Source organism: Chiloscyllium punctatum, chromosome 1 (assembly GCF_047496795.1).
Source record: "Chiloscyllium punctatum isolate Juve2018m chromosome 1, sChiPun1.3, whole genome shotgun sequence".
Classification (NCBI taxonomy): domain Eukaryota; kingdom Metazoa; phylum Chordata; class Chondrichthyes; order Orectolobiformes; family Hemiscylliidae; genus Chiloscyllium; species Chiloscyllium punctatum.
Genome location: NC_092739.1, coordinates 146899807 through 146919481, shown reverse-complemented (window position 1 = coordinate 146919481; position 19675 = coordinate 146899807). Strand labels below are relative to the sequence as shown.

The following is a 19675-nucleotide window of genomic DNA, read 5'->3' as shown; positions in this document are numbered from 1 at the left end:
TCTCCAAATATCTCAGCCGGGCCTGCAGGTGCCAACCTGACCTCCCAGTCATCACCCATTTTAATTCCCCTTCCCACTCCCTCTCTGACATGACCAGCCTTGGCTCCCTCCATTGCGACAATGATTCAGACCACAGATTGGAGGAACAACACCTCATCTTCAGCCTGGAAAGCCTGGAGGACTGAACATTGAGTTCTCCAATTTCAAATAACTGCCCTTCCCATCCCCCAACTCCCTTTCCAGCCCCTCCCCCTCCCTTCAATTCCTCTAACTGATCCTTTCTTCCAGCTACCAATCGGATTCATTCCTCCCATTGACCAACCAGATTGCACTCTCTACCTGTGATCACCAATTCCTACCTCACCATCCCCAATCCCTCTATCTGCAGCTCCCCTTACACCCGAAATATTGACTTAGAACATAGAATGTTACAGAGCAATACAGGCCCTTTGTCCCTCGATGTTGCCCTGACCTGTGAAATTAATGTGATGCCCATCTAACCTACACCATTCTATTTTTGTCCATATGTATGCCCAATGTCCATTTAAATGCCCTTAATGTCGACGAATCTACTGCTGTTGCAGGCAGGCCGTTCCACGTCCCTACTATTCTCTGAGTAAAGAAACTACTCCTAATATTGTCCTAAATCTATCACCCCTCGATTTATAGCTATGTCCCTCATGTTAGCCTTCACCATCCGAGGAAAAAGGCTCTCACTGCCTTATCTAAACCTGTGATATGTCTCGGTTAAGTCACCTCTCAACCTTCTTCTCTCCAACGAAATAGTCTGAGTTCCTTCAGCTTTTCCTTGTAAGACCTTCCCTTTATACCAGACAATACCCTAGTAAATCTCCTCTGAACCCTTTCCAAAACTTCCACATCCTTCCTATAGTGCAGTGACCAGAACTGCACACAATTCTCCATGTGCGGCCTTACCAGTGTCTTGTACAGCTGAAGTATGACCTTGTGGCTGCAAAACTCAATCACCCTACCAATAAACTCAATATGCCTTCTTAACAACCCTATCAACCTGGGTGGCAACTTTCAGGGATTATGCACCTGGACATTAAGATCTCTCTGTTCATCTACACTGCCAAGAATTTTACCATCAGCCCAGTAGTCTGCATTCCTGTTACTTCTTCCAAAGTGAACTACCTCACACTTCCATATTAAACTCCATCTGCCACTTCTCAGCCCAGCTCTGCACCTTATTTATGTCCCTCTGTAACCCACAACATCCTTGGCACTATCCACAACTCTGCCTACCTTCGTGTCATCTGAAAATGCCCTAATCCATCCTTTAATGTCCACCTCCAGATCATTTATAAAAATTACAAATAGCAGAGGCCCCAAAACAGATCCTTGTGGCACACCACTGATAACTGAGCTCCAGGATGAACATTTCCCATCAACCACCACCCTCTGTTTTCTTTCAGCTCACCAATTTCTGATCCAAACCGCTAAATCACCTTCAATCCTGAAAACTCCATATTTTATGCAATAGTCTACCATGCGGAACCTTATCAAACACCATACTGAAGTCCATATATACCACATCAACTGCTTTACCTTCATCCACCTGTTTTGTCACCTTCTCGAAGAACCCAATATGGTTAGTGAGGCACGAACTACCCTTCACTAAACAGTGTTGACTATCTCTAATCAAATTATTCTTTTCCAGATTATTATAAATCCTATCTCTTTTCCAACACCTTACTCACAACCAAAGTAAGGCTCACTGGTGTATAATTACCAGGGTTGTCCTGACTCCCATTCCTAAACAAGGGAACAACATTTGCTATCCTCCAATCTTCTGGCACTACTTCTGTTGACTTCGCTATCTCCTGATGCTGCCTGGCTTGCTGTGCTCTTCCAGCCCCCTGCCTGTCTACCTTGGATTCCACCATCTGCAGTTTTTTTTTGTCTCTATGAAGAGATTCAGACTCACCTCCAAAGTTGTTTCAGAAGCCCATTGGTATGTGAGCTCTGAGATCTTTCCAGTCAGTGGAACCAGCCACAAGCCAAGTGCAGACTTTAACTGGAAGGATTGGGACTTTGTTTCTCTACACAGAATGAGTCATCTCCCCACCCCACCCCTCCACCATGCACATTGCCAAACCTTTTTCATCCGCAATTTACCTGAGTGGCAGCAGACAACCCTCTGAGCAGCTAGATCTGTACATGTCAGTAACTAGGCAGGTTACTGTGTACAGCAGGATTAGTGGTGCTGGAAGAGCACAGCAGTTCAGGCAGCATCCAAGGAGCTTAGAAATCGACGTTTCGGGCAAAAGCCCTTCATCAGGAATAAACGTCGATTTCGAAGCTCCTTGGATGCTGCCTGAACTGCCGTGCTCTTCCAGCACCACTAATCCAGAATCTGGTTTCCAGCATCTGCAGTCATTGTTTTTACCTTACTGTGTACAGCAGCACAAGTCAATCTTTATTCCGAGTCCTTTTCCAGCACAGCGTGGGAGAGGTCTTTGGAAACAGGCTACTCTCTCTCAACCAAGCATTTTTATACATTCCATGTTACATGCAACGCCGATATCATGATTAGCCACTCCCCCAAACTACACATCCAATCCTGTAAACATACCATCAATGATGGGGTTAAAAAATACACCAGGTTATAGTCCAACAGGTTTAATTGGAAGCATCTCCAAATCATCAATGATGGGCATCTCTACAGACAGCCCTTGGTCTTTCCATGATCTCATGATGTTTACCAGACATCTTTATCACCTATTTCTACCAACTGTTATAGAACTTGTAATTTCATTATATTTCATTACAATTATATTGTCATAATTAATGTTATAATTATTTGGCAAAGCTGACAAACTGGGAAGCAGCTTCTCTCTCAATCTCTCAATCTCTCTCTCTCTCTCTCTCTCCCCCCCTCCCCTCTGTCTTGCAGCTGCAGTTTAAGACCTCTGATATTTGCATGCTGTAAGTTGGTTTTAAACAAAAGTTTCATTACTGGATAAATCTTACTGTCTCTATTTTGAATACCTTTCATACTATTTTTAGTTGATAAGACAGCATATATTCAAATTCCATTGATAAGGGAATTCAATCACTTTCACAGTCATTAAAAGAAACTGTTTTGGATTCTCAAGATACAACAGGACATGACCTCACCCTCATCCTTATCTTATAACTGGTGAGAGAATGACAAGAGATTATCTAAGAATGATCTCTATCCTTCTCCCCTTGATCTTTGGATGCAAGGGTCTGCTCAAATTATCTGCAGTTCCACTAGCTGTTTGCTGAGCTATAAAGCTGCAATTACTTATTTTCTTGAAGTTACACTGACCATGTTTTACAACCTCCTACACTACCTACCATGTCAACTGTCTCATGGTGCTGTCTTAGATGTTATCTGTTTACACTAGTTGTTGCTTCTGTTCTGGTTTGCAGAGCAGGCATTTTCTTTACTGCCTCCAGCTATCTGTTAAAGGAATTCAGTTACATCCCTTAATGTTAGTTTGTAGGTTGCATTTTAATTTACAGTTACTTAAAAAGTTTGGAATACTGTGGGATCAGACTATTCCTTCCACATTTTACTAAATAACAAACTTGGGACTGTGGTTAGTGCCCAGGTGTCTCTTTTCTAGGTTTTTCAAGGATGCTGCTTTTCAAGATATTTGGAGTTGTCTTTCTACAGAAATCTCATTAAATTTCCCTGTCTTTTCTCACCGGGACCCTACTATAAATCTCACAGGACCTTTCATTATCTTATCAGGTAACTCTGGCTGGAGACCATAAGTCTAACTGTGAAAGTCTGTGATATGTAGCTGCTAAATTTCCTTTCGGCCATCATATGTAAGCTAAAAAGTGCCCAGCATCCATTTTATGTCAACATTAGTCATGGGCACCTGAAACAATCTGAATTCTGATGGGCACCTGTTGGTTGGATGCTAATGTGACTCGAGTTAAAACTTTCGGCTTAGACTTGGAGAGCCGAAGGGCCTGTTCCTGCGCTGTAAATTTTCTTTGTTCTCTTTGTGGATGTCGTATAGAATCCCTACAGTAGGGCAGCAAGCTAACCAGTCCATACTAACCCCCCGAAGAGTATCCCACCCAGACCCAACCCCTACACCTGCAATTCCCTCATCTAACTGGTCAATTTACCATGGCTAATCCGCCTAACCTACACATTTTTGGACTGTGGGAGGAATCCGGAGCACCAGAGGAAACCCAGTCAAACTCAGAGAATGTGGAATCTCCACACAGACACTTGCCTGAGGGTAGAATGGAACCAGGTCCCTGGCACTGTGAGGCAGCAGTGCTAACCACCATGCCACTGCCACGTGTATGCTGTCACCTACTCCCTCCCTTACCACTAGCTCCCACTGGGCATTTCAGATTTCTGCCTGATTGAGCTGTCATTTAATTCTAGCTTCCTCCTTCAGTGTAACTTTCTGACACTTAGTTTCTCTCTCATAAATAGCCTTAGGCATACACTTTAATTGCAGTCACATACATTGAGGAGGAGGTAATTAACTAAAAGAAATGTTTGGAATTGTGGCCGAGAGCACTGCGTAAAGGCAAGCTTTTTCTTCTCTGTTCCTATTTAAATGGAATGTGACTTCAATTAATGTCACATCTGAATAAGTTGGATAAATAACACCCTGGAAATTAAATTCAGATTTGATACTCAATCATTCAAATGAGCTTATTACATATCTTTTACAGTCAGCTTGCAGTAGACCCTGTAACTGCACCGATGTAGATGCAAGGAAGGTGTTTTTGACTTGATAGAAAGATCAAACTAGATAGAGTCAAAGACTCCTACAGCACAGAAACAGATCCTTCAGTCCAACCAGTCGATGTCGACCACAATCCCAAACTAAACTAGTCCCACCAGCCTGCTCCTGGCCCATATTCCTCCAAACGTTTCTTTTTCATGTATTTATCCAAAAGCCTTTTCAAATGTTGTAACTGTACCCACATTCACTACTTCCTCTGGAAGTTCAATCTACATTGGAACCACTCTCTCTGTAAATAAGTTGTTCCTCATCTCTTTTTAAAATCTTTCTCCTCTCCCCTTAAAAATATGCCTGCTAGTTTTGAAATCCCCCATCCTAGGGAAAAGATACCTGCCATTCACCTCATCTACACTCTTCATTATTTTATAAACCTCAATGAGGTTGCCCCTCAACCTCCTACACTTCAGTGAAAAGAAAGCTGGGTGAAGTTCAATAGTAGGGACCCAGTGCTGGGTTTGACCAGATGGGGCCAATTGGCCTATTCCCACTCTGCAAACAAAATAAAAAGAGAGTAGTTAATCGTTTTTTGTTTTTGACTATGTTTCAGGTGCTTTCTTTCCGTCTATCAAGCCCTCTGATGTGGTCTTCAAGGTGATCTTCTGGCTGGGTTACTTCAACAGCTGCATCAATCCCATTATATACCCATGCTCGAGCAAGGAGTTCAAACGAGCCTTCATCAGGCTGCTGAAGTGTCAGTGCCGGAGGAGACGGCGACCACCCTGGCGAGTGTATGGTCACCGTGACTGGAGGGCATCTACCTACAGTTCGGAACGCAGCTCCGAGGCTGATGTGCTGAGCAGGTCCATCGGGAGCTGCAGGACATTGTCGCTGAGCAGTTCCTTTGCGCTGAGCCAAAGGCACCGAGGGAGCAGCAGCAGCGAGGGCATCAGCGGAAGCAGCGGTACCAGTCGGACACTCAGCCTTCACGGCTGGAAACTCTTCCCATCCTTCTCCAAATCACCCTTCCAACTCCGAGAGAAAATGAACAACCTCTCCAACAAAATCCGAATGGGACAGCACAGGCCCTGCACATCAGCTGCCAGTAAGGTAGACAATGTCCCAGTGGAGTCCATCTCCATTGGGGTATGCCAGGAATTCAAAGAGCACACAGCTTATCAAATATACGAAGTCACTGACTGTTACGGACTGAAAGAGACGGATATTTAAGGTGGGAGCCAGGAAGGAATGAGATAAATGTTCTGTAACTGTGCTTTTCATGGATTGGTGTTGTGTTTACATTGCCAACTTTAGCGAGAGTAACGAAGATTGCTTTCAAATATGGGGCCGGGAATTTCCTGGGGCTTGGGTCTCTGATGGCTCCCCCATGTTGTTCAAGAGTCTAACCTGATCACCCACCCACCTCCTTCCAGGGACCCTCTGCATTCAGTCACAGTAACTTTGCCAGAAGAGCAACAACACACCAGGTAGACAATGCAAACTTCTGCTGAACTTAGGGAGCTGCTCAAAAGCATTCCTGAAAAATATCCTGGCAACAGTGTCCAACATGTGAGTGTGGGGCAGGAGAAGCATTCCAGTTCATTTATTTATTGATGTCCTCATTCTCATTCCACCTCTGCTCAGCCATTCGAGTCTTATCTCAGTGTTAGGGGTTCAAACCTCCTCAGTCAATCGCTAAGAGTGCGTCTTTTTTTAATTCATTCTTGGGATTTATTGCTCTTCCCTAATTGCCCTCAGAAACGTGGACGAGTCATGTATGATTTGCAATTGGACCCAGGTCACATCATGAACATTATCACCAGAGACATCACAAAGCTGACTAGAATGGGATGATAGAAATGTGGGAGACTCGGGTTATAGTGGAGAGATGGGAATTAAGGCGTATTGGATAGATTTGAAAGCTGTACTGTTAATGCTTACTGTGAATAAACCTCCCAGTTCCCAGTCTGCTGATATCCTTCCTCTTTTTGAACACAAAATTGACTAAAAATAAGGCGTGTGTTCCCACAGCACTCCATGGGATGGTTAATATAGAAGACACAGAATTCTAGGAAGGTTATAGAATTCCAAATCTTCCATGTTTTAAGGGAAAACCAGATATTGCTTTGGAAATAACTATATAATTATTCAAAATAAAAATTCTTCTGGAATTTTTATTTTTGCACCCTGTGGGACATTACGTGCCCTAATGTCGTTTATATTGATATCATGCTGAATTCCCACTCATGTTGGCCAATTGCACCCTACTGAAAACAGGAACCTCATACAAATTGTCACCCTTTCAAAAGCGATAGAGATTTGCTGACCATTGAAAGTGCAACAAGTGCCAAATGTTGCCAGCAGAATCTCCCCTCCGCACCCCCCCCCCCCCCCAAATACATCGCTCCACCTGATGGAAAGGGCACCGCTGTGGCCACATTGATGGCCTTTATCAATGTAGGCCTTCTCAGTCTTAAAGATTTCAGCTGACTGCCTTCACTTTGAGGCACCATTGTGCTCAACGAACTATGTCAGCAGTGCTCACTTCATCTGGTGAGGCTGAGTCCGTTTCAGGTCTCTGGGTTGTCGGATTTCTCTCATGTGCTTGAGATCCACCAGCCATTGGACCAGAAGAGTGGGGTAGACCTGCTAATTTGGAATGTGGTCTCCAGTCACTCAGTACCAGCAGGTGGACTGTGGAAGTGAGTGGGTCAAGACATTGAAATTGTCCAGAGATCTGAAAATGTTAAAGTTGGGGAGCTTCCACTCATTGTAAGCAATCTAAATGGAAGTGTGAAATCACAAGGAGGAACACAGTGGTTAGCACTGCTACCTCACAGCGATTGGGACCTGGGTTCGATTCCACCCTCAGGCGACTGTCTGTGTGGAGTTTGCACCTTTGCCATGTGTCTGCATGGGCTTCCTCCCACAATCACAAGGATGTGCAGGTTAGGTGAATTTGCCATGCTAAATTGCCCATAGTGTTCAGGGATGTATAGGCTAGGTGCATTAGTCAGGGGTAAATATTGGGTAGGGGAATGGGTCTGGGTGGGTTCTCTTTGGTGGGTCAGTATGGACGTGTTGGGCCAAATGGCCTGTTTCCATGCTGTAGGGAATCTAATTTGATGGATTAAGTGAATGGTCAAAAATGGTGAACAGATTTTAAGCAGTTGTTTGCCAGTGTAGAACTTGATTGTTGCTGAAAAGAGAGACATGTTGCTGAAACCTTTTGTTTTGCATTCATCAGAACAAACACAAAGAAATCAGATTTCAATGATCTATGCTATTGGAGAAAAGAGTGCAGTTGGTTCTGATGAGCTGAGATGTTGCCATCATCCACAGAGATCTACCCTCAGCAAACAAAAGGGATATGACCAAGCTGCACCTTTTTTTGAAATTACCAGGAGGTTAGAGAACCGCTATTTCTCCCCTTATTTTCTCAATGACTACGCCTCGGAGTGCAGTGTACCACAATGATAACTGTAGGCTAATTTCTGAGGGGGATTATAAAATCACTGATTGGCACCTCTCGAAATTAGAATGCAAATTTGATTAAGATAGGATGGATATAAGAAAAATTACTTGGAGTCTAGGACTAGAGAGAATAGTCAAAAAATGAGAACCAGTCTTTTTGGGAATGAAATTAAGAAACAGTTCTGCACACAATAGCTGGAAGAAGACTGCAACTTATTTTTTCAATCAATTATGATTTTAGATTGGAGGTTTATGTATTTTTGTTAATCAAAGATATTAAAGTACATGTGGCTAAGATGGGAGATGGAGACCAAGTGGGATAGTTTAGATTGGGAAACTTAAATATCACACAACACCAAATTATAGTCCAACAGGTTTAATTGGAAGCACACTAGCTTTCAGAGCGCCACTCCTTCATCAGGTGGTTGTGGAAGACACAATTGTAAGACACAGAATTTATAGCAAAAGTTTACAGTGGAAACTTGGTTGGCATAGTTGAATTGAACTGAAGGGTCTTTTTCCATGCTGTATGACTCTTATCAGCCATGATCTGCTTGAACGCTGTTGCAGACCAGTGGGATGAGTGACCTGGTCCCATTCCTTTCATCTTATGTAGCTTCACCATGTGAACGGCAGTATTTAATGATGACACTTCACCACCGCCCTCTCAGGAGGAACTCGGGATGGGCAATAATGCTGGCTTTGTCAGCAAGCCCACATCTAAAAAATGAACAAAGGTCAGATAAGTGAAAGATGGAAAGAGTAATTAAGGAATATTGCAAAAATTGTGAAGATGTGACTAGGACTATGAGTTTGCACGGAGGATCAGTGGTAGTGTAGCGTGGGTAAGTAGAATGTCCGGTCTCTGCAAGGTAACTTTTATGTATGCGCTTTAATAAAAACAGTCTGGGATCAATGAAAATGAACAGAAGCAAGTAAATTCAAATGAGAAGTAATTTTCAAACTCAGTGCTGATTGGGGTGCATTCTCAGAGAAATGGGATACCTATCCCCTGACTTTCTAAATGTCTTGGAAAAAGCATGTGTGAAGTCAGAAAATAACCTCTTGCAATATTAGTGATTAATACACAGAGCTTGCTGCAATTATTGACAAGTTTTTGATCACATTTACTCAGCCACTCTTCATTCTCAGTTGCCTTGATGCTGCACCATACAAAATGAACCATGAAAATGTTGACAGATCAGATAAAAATATCGCTTTGATGTTTTAACCACCCATTTCATTTTTATTTAACCCAACTCATTAACAAGTTTGATAATGGATTAAAATATATTGGCCACTGGCATTGACAGAGGCAGCAAGAGTCCATGCAAACATCATGACACCAAACTTGCAGAATACTGAGAGACCTGGATAATGTGGATGTGGAGAAGATGTTTTCCACTTGTCAAGAGAGTCTATGATCAAAGGGCACAGCCTCAGAGGGAAGGGACAACCCTTTAGAATTGAGATGAGGCGGAATTTCTTTAACTAGAGGGTGGTTAATCTGTGGAACTCATTGCCACAGAGAGGGCTGTGGGCGTCAAGTCATTTGAGTGTATTTAAGACAAAGATAGATTTTTGATTAGTAAGGGGATCAAAGGTTACAGGGAAAAGGTTTTATATGATTAGTTCAGTTCAGAATGGGGTTGAGAAACCTAACAGCCATGTACAAAAGGTGGATTGAACTCAATAGGCCAAATGGCCTAATTATTTTCCAGTGTTTTATGAACTCTTATGAATTTATTCATTTGCACAGGAGAGTTTATAGTTTTCAGTAAAGAAAAAATGCTTTGTTTCATGTAGAAAAGAAGTTTCTTTTGCATTAATTAGGTATTTTTCACTGTTTTCCACTTTTCTTCGGAAAACAGCAGTATGTTTGACCATGTGCAATGAGTGAGCAGTGAGGTTATCCAGCAGTATAGGACATTGCATGGCTTTTTGCTTCTGATAGTCACACATGTGTACTTCACTCACTGGGTAGCTATCAGGCATGGGAACACAGGCTGCTTACTTACCTCCTTGCATAGTCCAAGAATCGCATTCTGCTGCTCAGTCTGAAATCAGCCAGGAATGGAAGCATGGTATTTTATGCGCTGTGACTCCTAACGTAGCACTGCTTCTTCTCTTACTGTGTATGGGCTGCAGTTGATGAATGTGCAGGCCAAGCAGTTTTATTTTGGATAAGTTCCTGTTGAGGGCTATCTGCCAATCTGAAACTGAACATGAATAGGGAATGACAATTACAGGCCTTATAAATCTAAACACGCACAGGTCCACCAGTCCTGTGCACATGTAGGGTAAGTGTAGGGAATTTATCATTAACGTCAATTCCAGGGTTATATATAACCTTGAGTTTGTTGAGATTTGTTTATGATATTTCCCAATCTGCTCTTTAATCACAAACATTGTAAGTACGCAACAGGGAATAAATCAGTGTTTTCAAGTCTACGACTCAAAGATCTGCAGTTAATCTCTGCACCCCACTATATTTAGCAGATAGTCACAACAGAAATACTACAGTGATGTTCCTGTACAGCAAAAAAAAATGAAGAAATGCAAGGAAGCCTGAAACATTAAAGAGGTTTTACATTTTGGTACAACAAACAGAAGTAGGACTTGTACGGCCAATGGTAGGGCCTTGGGTAGTGTTGTAGAACAGAGGGACCCAGGGGTAATGGTGCATAATTCTTTGAAGCCTGCATCACAATAGACAGTGTGGTTCAGAAGGTGTTTAGCACATTTGCCTTCATTGCTCAATCCTTTGAGTATAGGAGGAGGGAAGTCATGTTGACATTAGTGAGGCCTCTTCTGGAATACAGTTCTTGACACCCAGTTATAGAAATAAGATTATTAATTGAGAGAGGGTTCAAAAGAGATTGACCAGAATGTTGGTGGGTATGGAGGTTCGAGTTATTAAAAAAAGCTGGGTAATCTGGGACCGCTTTCACTGGAGCGTAGGAGGTTGAGAGTTGACCTGACAGAAGTTTATAAAACTGAGGGGTATAGATAGGGTTAATGGTAGTTGTCTTTTCCCTAAGATGGGGGATTTCAAGATTAGTGGGCATATTTTTACGGTGAGGGGAGAAAGTTTTAAAAAAGACGAGAGGCAACATTTTCACATAGAGAGTGGTTCGTGTATGGAACGAACTTCCAGAGGAAGTGATGAATGTGGGCACAGTTACAATGTTTAAAAGACATTTGGATAAGTACGTGAACAGGAAAGGTTTAGAGGAATATGGGCTCCCAGGGGCAGTCTGGTGGGACTAATTCAGTTTGAGATTCTGTTCACCATGGACTGGTTGGACTGAAGGGTCTGTTTCTATGCCATATGACTTTATGACTATGACTCTCAGTCTTAGCCCATTATTCACCCAGTGCTATGTCAGCATCTGATCACCTAAGACCGAAATGTTTCTTTCTGCCCCAGGAATTTCATCTCCACAGCTGACCCAGTTGTGCACATTGCCTAGGGAATTAGCCCAAGGAGGAGGAACAAAAATTGTTTCTGTTCGGGTGTGGCGGTGTTATCCCCTGGAAAAGCATTTGTTTTACACCTTTTGTTTAAAGTTATTGATGTGATGTGGGTTTTGCTGGCTATGCCAGTATTTATTGCCCATCCCTGATTCACTTGAGCACATGGTAGTAAGATGCACAGGAGTCAGTTACTCGCTGCAGGATTCCTGGCCTCTGACCTGCGATTGTAGCCACAGAATTTATATGACTAGTCCAGCTCAGTCTCTGACCAATGGTTACCCTCAGAATGTTGAAACTGAGACATTCAGGAATATAATGCCATTCAGTGTCATGATACTTATGTGGCGCGTATATTTTTCTCTAGTTATCAACCCAGGCCTGGATGTTATCCAGATCCTGCTGCGTGGGAACACAAGCTGCTTTGGTGGCTGAAGTGTCAGGAGTTCTGCTGCATGTGTACAGCGATTATCCCACTTTTGGCCTTATGATGGAGAGAAGGAGCATCTGAGCATGGTTGGAGTTGTACCTGTAGGGGTTTCCAGCTGAAACTATTGTGTCAGTCAATGGAAACACTAATGCTGCACTTGTTTACTCTTTCACAGGCTGTGCGTTTCTCTGACCAAGTCAATATTTATTTTACTTCCCCCTAATTGCCCTGATTTCCAGAACCACTGCAGCCTCGGCTCGGTGCATCCAAAACAGAGTTAGGAAGGGAGTTCAAGGATTAATGTCCTCTGATCATCAGTAATGCACACCAGAGAGGCAGAACTATGTGGTAACAAAGAACTGGCCTCTCTTCTCAAAGAATGTTGTGGAAATTTCTCCTGACTATCTACAAAAATCACCCAGGTCGAGGAGAGTTTCATATGATGCACTTTTAACAGAATAAAGTCCACCCACCACTATCACCTCACACCTCCATTATTTAATGTGATAAAAACCAGACTGCACTGGGACAAGCTCCTAGTTTGCATTAAGCAAGACTGTGGGCATGTTTGAATTAAATCATTCCACTTTTGAACTTCCTTTCATCTTCATTAAAGTAATGCAACACAGAGTAAACATAGAACTGCAAACGCATCAGAAGATGATGTGTGACAAGTTCAGACCTAGCTTTTTGAGAGCATGGGAAATAGGAGCAGGAATAGACCCAATGGCTTGTTGAGTCAAGATTACAGTGGTGCTGGAAAAGCACAGCAGGTCAGGCAGCATCAGGAAGCCCTTCCTGATGAAGGGCTTTTGCCCGAAATGGGTGGCACAGTGACTCAGTGGTTAGCACTGCGAACTCACAGCACCAGAGTCCCAGGTTCGATTCCAGCCTCGGGTGACTGTGTGAAGTTTGCACATTCTCCCTGTGTCAGCGTGGGTTTCCTCCGGGTGCTCTGGTTTCCTCTCACAGTCCAAAGATGTGCAGGTTAGGTGAATTGGCCATGCTAAATTGCCCATAGTGTTGGGTGCATTAGTCAGAGGAAAATGGGTCTGGGTGGATTACTCTTCAGAGGGTCAATGTGGACTTGTTGGGCCGATGGGCTTGTTTCCACACTGTAGAGAATCTAATCTAATCTAATCTAATTGTCCTGAAAGCTGGGCAGTTTGCTACGAACAATGATCTGTTTGAGGTTTGGTGATTGTTGTGGGTGGCACGGTGGCACAGTGGTTAGCACTGCTGCCTCACAGCGCCAGAGACCCAGGTTCAATTCCCGCTTCAGGCGACTGACTGTGTGGAGTTTGCATGTTCTCCCTGTGTCTGTGTGGGTGTGCTCCGGGTGCTCCGGTTTCCTCCCACAGTCTCCCAAAGATATGCAGGTTAGGTGAATTGGCCATGCTAAATTGGTCGTAGTGTTAGGTAAGGGGTAGATGTAGGGATATGGGTGGGTTGCGCTTCGGTTAGTCGGTGTGGACTTGTTGGGCCAAAGGGCCTGTTTCCACACTGTAATGTCATCTCATCTAATCAGAAACGTCGATTTTCCTGCTGTTCAGATGCTGCCTGACCCGCTGTGCTTTTCCAGCGCCATCTAATCTTGACTCTAATCACCAGCATCTGCAGTACCCCCTTCTGCCAATGGCCTCTTGAGTCTGCACTGCTATTCCATATGATTATGAGTTTCAACTCCATTCTCCCACCCTCTCCCCATGTCCCTCGAATCATCTGAGAGACCAAAATATGCCTATCCCAGCTTCAAATATATTCAACAATGAGGTCTCCACTCAATTCTAGGGTAGAAAATCCCAAAGATTCATAACCTTTTGAATCAAGGCCTACTCTCAGTCCTTATAGGTTGCTTGACCTGAAACAATATGCTAGATTCGCCAACGAGGGGGAGCAATGTGCCAGTACCCCTTTCAAACTCCTTCCTACTCTTAAATGTTACAATAAGGTGACCTATTATTCTTCTAAACTTACAAAAGAGATCCAGCTTGCCCCGCCTCTCATCCTAGGACACAATCCACTCATCCCAGACACTAATCTGGTGAATCTTCACTGCGCTGCCTTCGAAGCAACTATATCCTTCCTTAAATATAAAAACCAAACTTGCACACAGTATTTCAGATGTGGTCTCACCAAGGCTCCATACAATTGTAGCAAGACATCTTCATTCTTGCACCCTAATCCCCTTCCAATAGAGGCCTACATGTCATTTGCCTTACTAATTACTTAGTTTACTTCCATGCAAAGTTCATCTGTTCCTTTATTGAGTATACCAAATCTCTCTAAATGTCAACATTTACAAGTTTCATACGTTTCAAAAAATATTGGTCTTTTCTATTCTCTTCACATTTCTATATGTTATACTCAGTTTGCTACCTTGTTGACCACTTGCTTATTCTGTGTATGTCTTATCTATAAGTAAGAAGCGACTGTGGGCGGTGTGGTGGTACAGTAGTTAGCACTGTTGCCTCACAGTGCCAGAGACCCGGATTCAGTTCCCGCCTCAGGCAACTGACTGTGTGGAGTTTGCACATTCTCCCTGTGCCTGTGTGGGTTTCCTCCCACAGTCCAAAAATGTGCAGATTAGGTGAATTGGCCATGCTAAATTGCCTGTAGTGTTAGGTGAAGGGATAGATGTAGGGGAATGGGTCTGGGTGGGTTGCGGGTTGGTGTGGACTTGTTGGGCTGAAGGGCCTGTTTCCACACTGTAAGTAATCTAAAAAAAAACTGAAGTCTCCACATTGAGACTTGGGAAATTTTCTTCCTTAAAATAAATTGGTGAACCCAATTGGATTTTCCAACAATTGAGAGTGGTTTAATGCTCATCATTAAGCCAACCTTTCATTGAATTCAAGTTTCACTATCCGCTGTGGTGGGGTTTGAGCCCACATTCCCAGATGTTAACTTGAGATTCTGGATTATTAGTCCAAAACATCACCTCAGCACCATCGCTCCCCCACCATCATTCGAAGTTGCACCCCTAAATTCCCAAAGATGTTCAATCAAGCACCACACACACAGTTAATACATAATATAAGAATGTAAGGATTTGGGGGTGATAAATTAACATGGATAGTGGACTGGTTAATGGACAGGACACAGAGTGTAAGCAGAAATAGCCAATGGTCATCAGCAGCTGGTTCACAAAAGTCTTCAAAGGAAGGTAATTTGCTATTCTTACCTGCTCTAGCCTACACATGACTCCCTATTCACTTCAATGTGGTTGACTCTGAATTGTACTCTGGGCATTTAGGGACGAGTAATAAATGCTGGCCTAGCCAGTGACACCTACATCCATGAACGAGTACAAAAAAATTCTACCCTACCAGTTACATACTCAGGATGCTGTGGTGCTGGAAAAGCACAGTAGGTCAGGCATCTGAAGAGCAGGAGAATCGACGTTTCGGGCATAAGCCCTTCATCAGTTACATCCTCAACAAACTTGAATGAACAATATCCATGGTTTCTCATGTCCCCCAGTAAAGGTATGCCCCACTCCTTTGTCCCTCATATCTTCCATGTCCAAGTATTCCCCTTCACCTAATCCTTTCCCCTTTATAGCCCTTATACCGAATTTATAAAAATATCCCAGATCAGATTTAAAGGGGGACCCCATCTCTCTATAGGGATACCCTGCTTATCCAAAGAAATTGGAAGTTTTAATCTGCTCTTACCAGGTTTGCTCTGCACACTTTGGCTTATCAAAATGCCTCTTTTAATGGAGGGAGCTGATGACTGACATGGTCACCTGCCTCCATGAACCAAGCCTACAGAATGATAAGACTCCAGTCCCTGGGAAATGTGCTACTTTCACCACAACAGACAGCTTTTCCATCCTGGTGAAAGGAGAGCTCTAAGTGTATTGCTCAGGCTTCCTGCAAAGCAGATATATTCAAGTTTGAAATTGTTGTTATCAAAGTTCATGTGGAATTCAAATGCACTTGAACACTATTTCCCAAAGATATATTTTTGCTATCAGATTATAAATTAACCCTGTCCCATACTAACAAAATGTTTTTTGCTTCATTTTAGATCTCCAGCATCTACAGCATTCTGCACTTATTTTAGCTTTATCCCTTGTTGGTTCAATGAAATGTTTCTCCAGGAACTGGTGACAAAAGCATTTTACAAACTAATCTGTCACACCCCAATTACCAATTTGACTGTTCCAGTTTAGATGAAGATTAAAGTCCCTCACAGCTTTTACATTGTCCTTTTTAAAAACTCCAATAATTTCTGATGCAATACTCTTGTCCAGAAGTATAATGACTCTTAGGGGGAAGATAACTCATAGAAGTGCTTTCTGATCCTTTCGATCCACCTACTCTTGTTCCACTTCCTGATTATCTGAGCTAAGGTACTTACTCTCTGATGCATTGTTACTGTTAGTCTCCATGTCCCTTTGCTGTCCCACTCAGTTTGTCTTTATAGAGTCATGCAGCACAGCAACAGATCTTTCGGTCCAACCAGTCCACCAACTAAACTAACAACCATTCCAAACTAAACTGGTCCCACCTGCCTGCGCTATTTTAAAAATTCATTCACGAGATGAGGGGTTTTTTGGCGAGGCAGCATTTATTGCCCATCCCTAATCACCCAAAGGGCAGATAAGAGTCAACCTCTCACTGTGGGTCTGGAGTCATATGTAGGCCAGACTAGGTAAGGACAGCAGTTTTCTTCCCTAAAGGACATTAGTTGGCCCATATCCATCCAAACATTTCTTATTCATGTACTTATCAAAATGTCTTTAACATTGTATCTGTAACTGCATCCCCAACTTCCTCTGGAAGTTTATTCCATACCCAAACCACTCTGTGTAAAAAAGTTGCCCCTCCATGCCTTTTTTTTAGTCTTTCTCCTCTCACCTTAAAAATATGCCCCTTAGTCTTGAAACCCTCTACCCTAGAAAAGAGACCTGCCATTCACCTTATCAATACCCCTCATGATTTTAACTAAGGTTTAACCCCTCAACCTTGCCACCTCTTTTTATTTCTGGATTTCTGAAAACCCTTTTACCCAAAACTTATTTCCCCCTTGCTCATTTTAAACACATTTTTTCGCTATTTTACCCATACGTGCTGGTGCATATCTGAAATAATTAAGTCAGTCATCTTTCCCAATATTATTGCCTTGTCCTTTCTCCTTCTCCTTTTCAAAAGCAACCCCTCCCCCCACTACATCCCAATCTGAGTGCAGTTGAGAAAGGCAATCCCAACATTCAGTTCCATCTTTCCCCTGTACTGCACCAGTGCCCTCTGAATCAAAATATATTTCTCCCACACCAAGCTTGGAGGAATGCATTCAAATCTGATTCATCTTACACTTCTATTTTGCTTGCAGTTCAGCTCGCCTTTAAAGTATTTGAATACTCACCAGTTACTGGAAGTTGGAAGAAATATCTAAAAAAGCAGCAGCACATTTCTCCTCTGTATTAAATTGCCACAGCCACCAGACTCCTACATTAGCACAAATTATTTATTGCACTCGGGATTCCCGCTGTGTGGTCACAAAATTTGTCTATGTTCATAGAGGAATGAAAAGTTTATCGAGAGCTGGTGAGTTGCAGCCAGGTAAACCATCTTCCTGCTGCTGTAATAAACGCATATTCAGGTAACACTTTCAGTTACTTGACAGATAAGCGTGCTACCTTCAGGCAGTTTTGTTAAAGTCAGCTTTTTAAACTAGTCTGCAGCTTTAAAATAAACAGATAACCATTACTTTCAGGCAGTTTTGTTAAAGTTAGCTTTTTAACTCGTCTGCAGCTTTAAAATTCTAAACCAGAATCTGTTAACCTAAATTATAGAATTTTAAAACAAACATCAGAGAGATTTCCGCCTGCACCAGATTTGCCAATTAGCATTTGTTTGTCATCACATTGAGGCCTCATTCTCTCCACGTGTGCTCTCACACAGGTTAAAGGTGGACATTGAGAAACATGTTGAAGCTACGGGTTGCATTGACAGCATTAAAAATAGGCTTGTTGCAATATGCTACACAAGTTGGACATTGCTTTGTTATGGTTCAAATGTATTTTGAATATTGAGTGTTTGCATTTTTAAGGCTAATATAGGTGTGAGGTTGAACATTCAGTGGGGGGGGTGGGGGGGTGGAGGGGGGGGGTCAATCCTTCTCACTAGTTCTATACTGTCAGTAAAACCCGAAGTGAAGTTTCACAACAGATTATCCTGATGTTTACAAACAGGTATTTTCGGGCTTGGGACATCATTTGAAAAAAAAAATAAGCCCGCATATATTTAGAAATTATCCAGTTTCTATGTTTGTCTGGTCTCTGCACTGTAAGTGCTGGCAGGGGAAAATGGAATAAAATCTACTCTGGTCACTATGTGCAGCATCAACATAAATGTTTTTTGTGAAGATTTCCTCTGTTTAGTCTTTCTGCACAAAGAAAACCTTTATGATTCCATTGGAATTTCTGAGGAAATAATTACAAAGTCACTTATGTTGTCATTCAACATAGTCACTCCTGTGTTGGTAAATTATTGAATACATACAACCTCCTTAAGTTATATTGTTATTCCAAGTTTATTATTTTTGTAAGTTTACCAAACTCCATATTTGATGTTAAATTATATTTTTAAACTGTATTAAAGAAACAGAGTTTAATCTGCATGATTTTCTCCTTTTGAATTGAAAAGGTGTTGTATGATGTTCCACAAACACACCAATAAAAGGGAATGAGTTGCTCAACAAGACAGTCGACTGAAGAGAGTAATGTAGCAGATCTGTGACTCACCTCTTAATTTTGAGGAAAGAGACTGAGAGACTTAAGAAAAATATTCTGTGATTGCGATGAAAGTTATTCCTGTCTCACACAGTGACTGGCAGTTTCCTCCATTTCACTCGTCCAATATTTTCCATTAAATGGCATGCTAGATAAGTCATAGTCCTGCCAGCAAATAGCAGGAGCTGGAAAATGTCTGGGCTGACAAATGGCAAGTACCATTCATGCCACACAAGTGCCTAGGAATAACCTACCTAGTGATAAATAACCTGGAAACTAGCTAAAAATGAACAACACCAGGTTATAGTCCGACAGGTTTAATTGGAAGCACACTAGCTTTCAGAGTGCCACTTCTTCATCAGGGAGCGTCGCTTCGAAAGCTAGTACTTCCAGTTAAACCTGTTGGACTATAACCTGGTGTTGTGTGATTTTTAACTTTGTGCACCCCAGCCCAACACCAGCATCTCCAAATCATGACTAGAAACTAGCAATCACCTCTTCACATTCAATGGTATTATCATTGCTATCTTTCCGAATGTCAATATCAATGGAGTTACCATTTAACAGAAACTGTACTGGACCTGCCACAGAAATAGTTTGTTATAAAGAGCAGGTGAAAGGCCAGGAATCGTCTGGTGACAGACTCATTCCTGAGTTCCCCAAGCTTATTCACCATCTAAAAAGCACAAGTCAGAAGTCTGATGGAATATTCCCACTTGCCTAGTCATGTGCAACTCCAACAATATGCTAGAAACCAGGAAAAAGCAACTTGCTAGATCGGTATCACAAACTCACAAACTCCCTCCACCACCCATGTACAGTAGCAGCACTATCTGCAAGATG

At 42.5% G+C, this 19675-nt stretch overlaps 1 protein-coding gene and 1 pseudogene across 1 annotated transcript in view; one reads left to right on the top strand and one right to left on the bottom strand.

The window, feature by feature from the left end:
* Positions 1 to 7071, top strand: part of adra1d (adrenoceptor alpha 1D) — a 62608-nt gene extending 55537 nt beyond the window's left edge. Inside the window, exon 2 of the mRNA XM_072576874.1 lies at positions 5320 to 7071. Within this exon, the coding sequence (XP_072432975.1) occupies positions 5320 to 5939 (620 nt within the window). The 3' untranslated portion in view covers positions 5940 to 7071. The remainder of the gene's footprint in view (positions 1 to 5319) is intronic.
* A 12238-nt stretch (positions 7072 to 19309) lies between these two features.
* Positions 19310 to 19675, bottom strand: part of LOC140480142 (trace amine-associated receptor 1-like) — a 52116-nt pseudogene continuing 51750 nt past the window's right edge.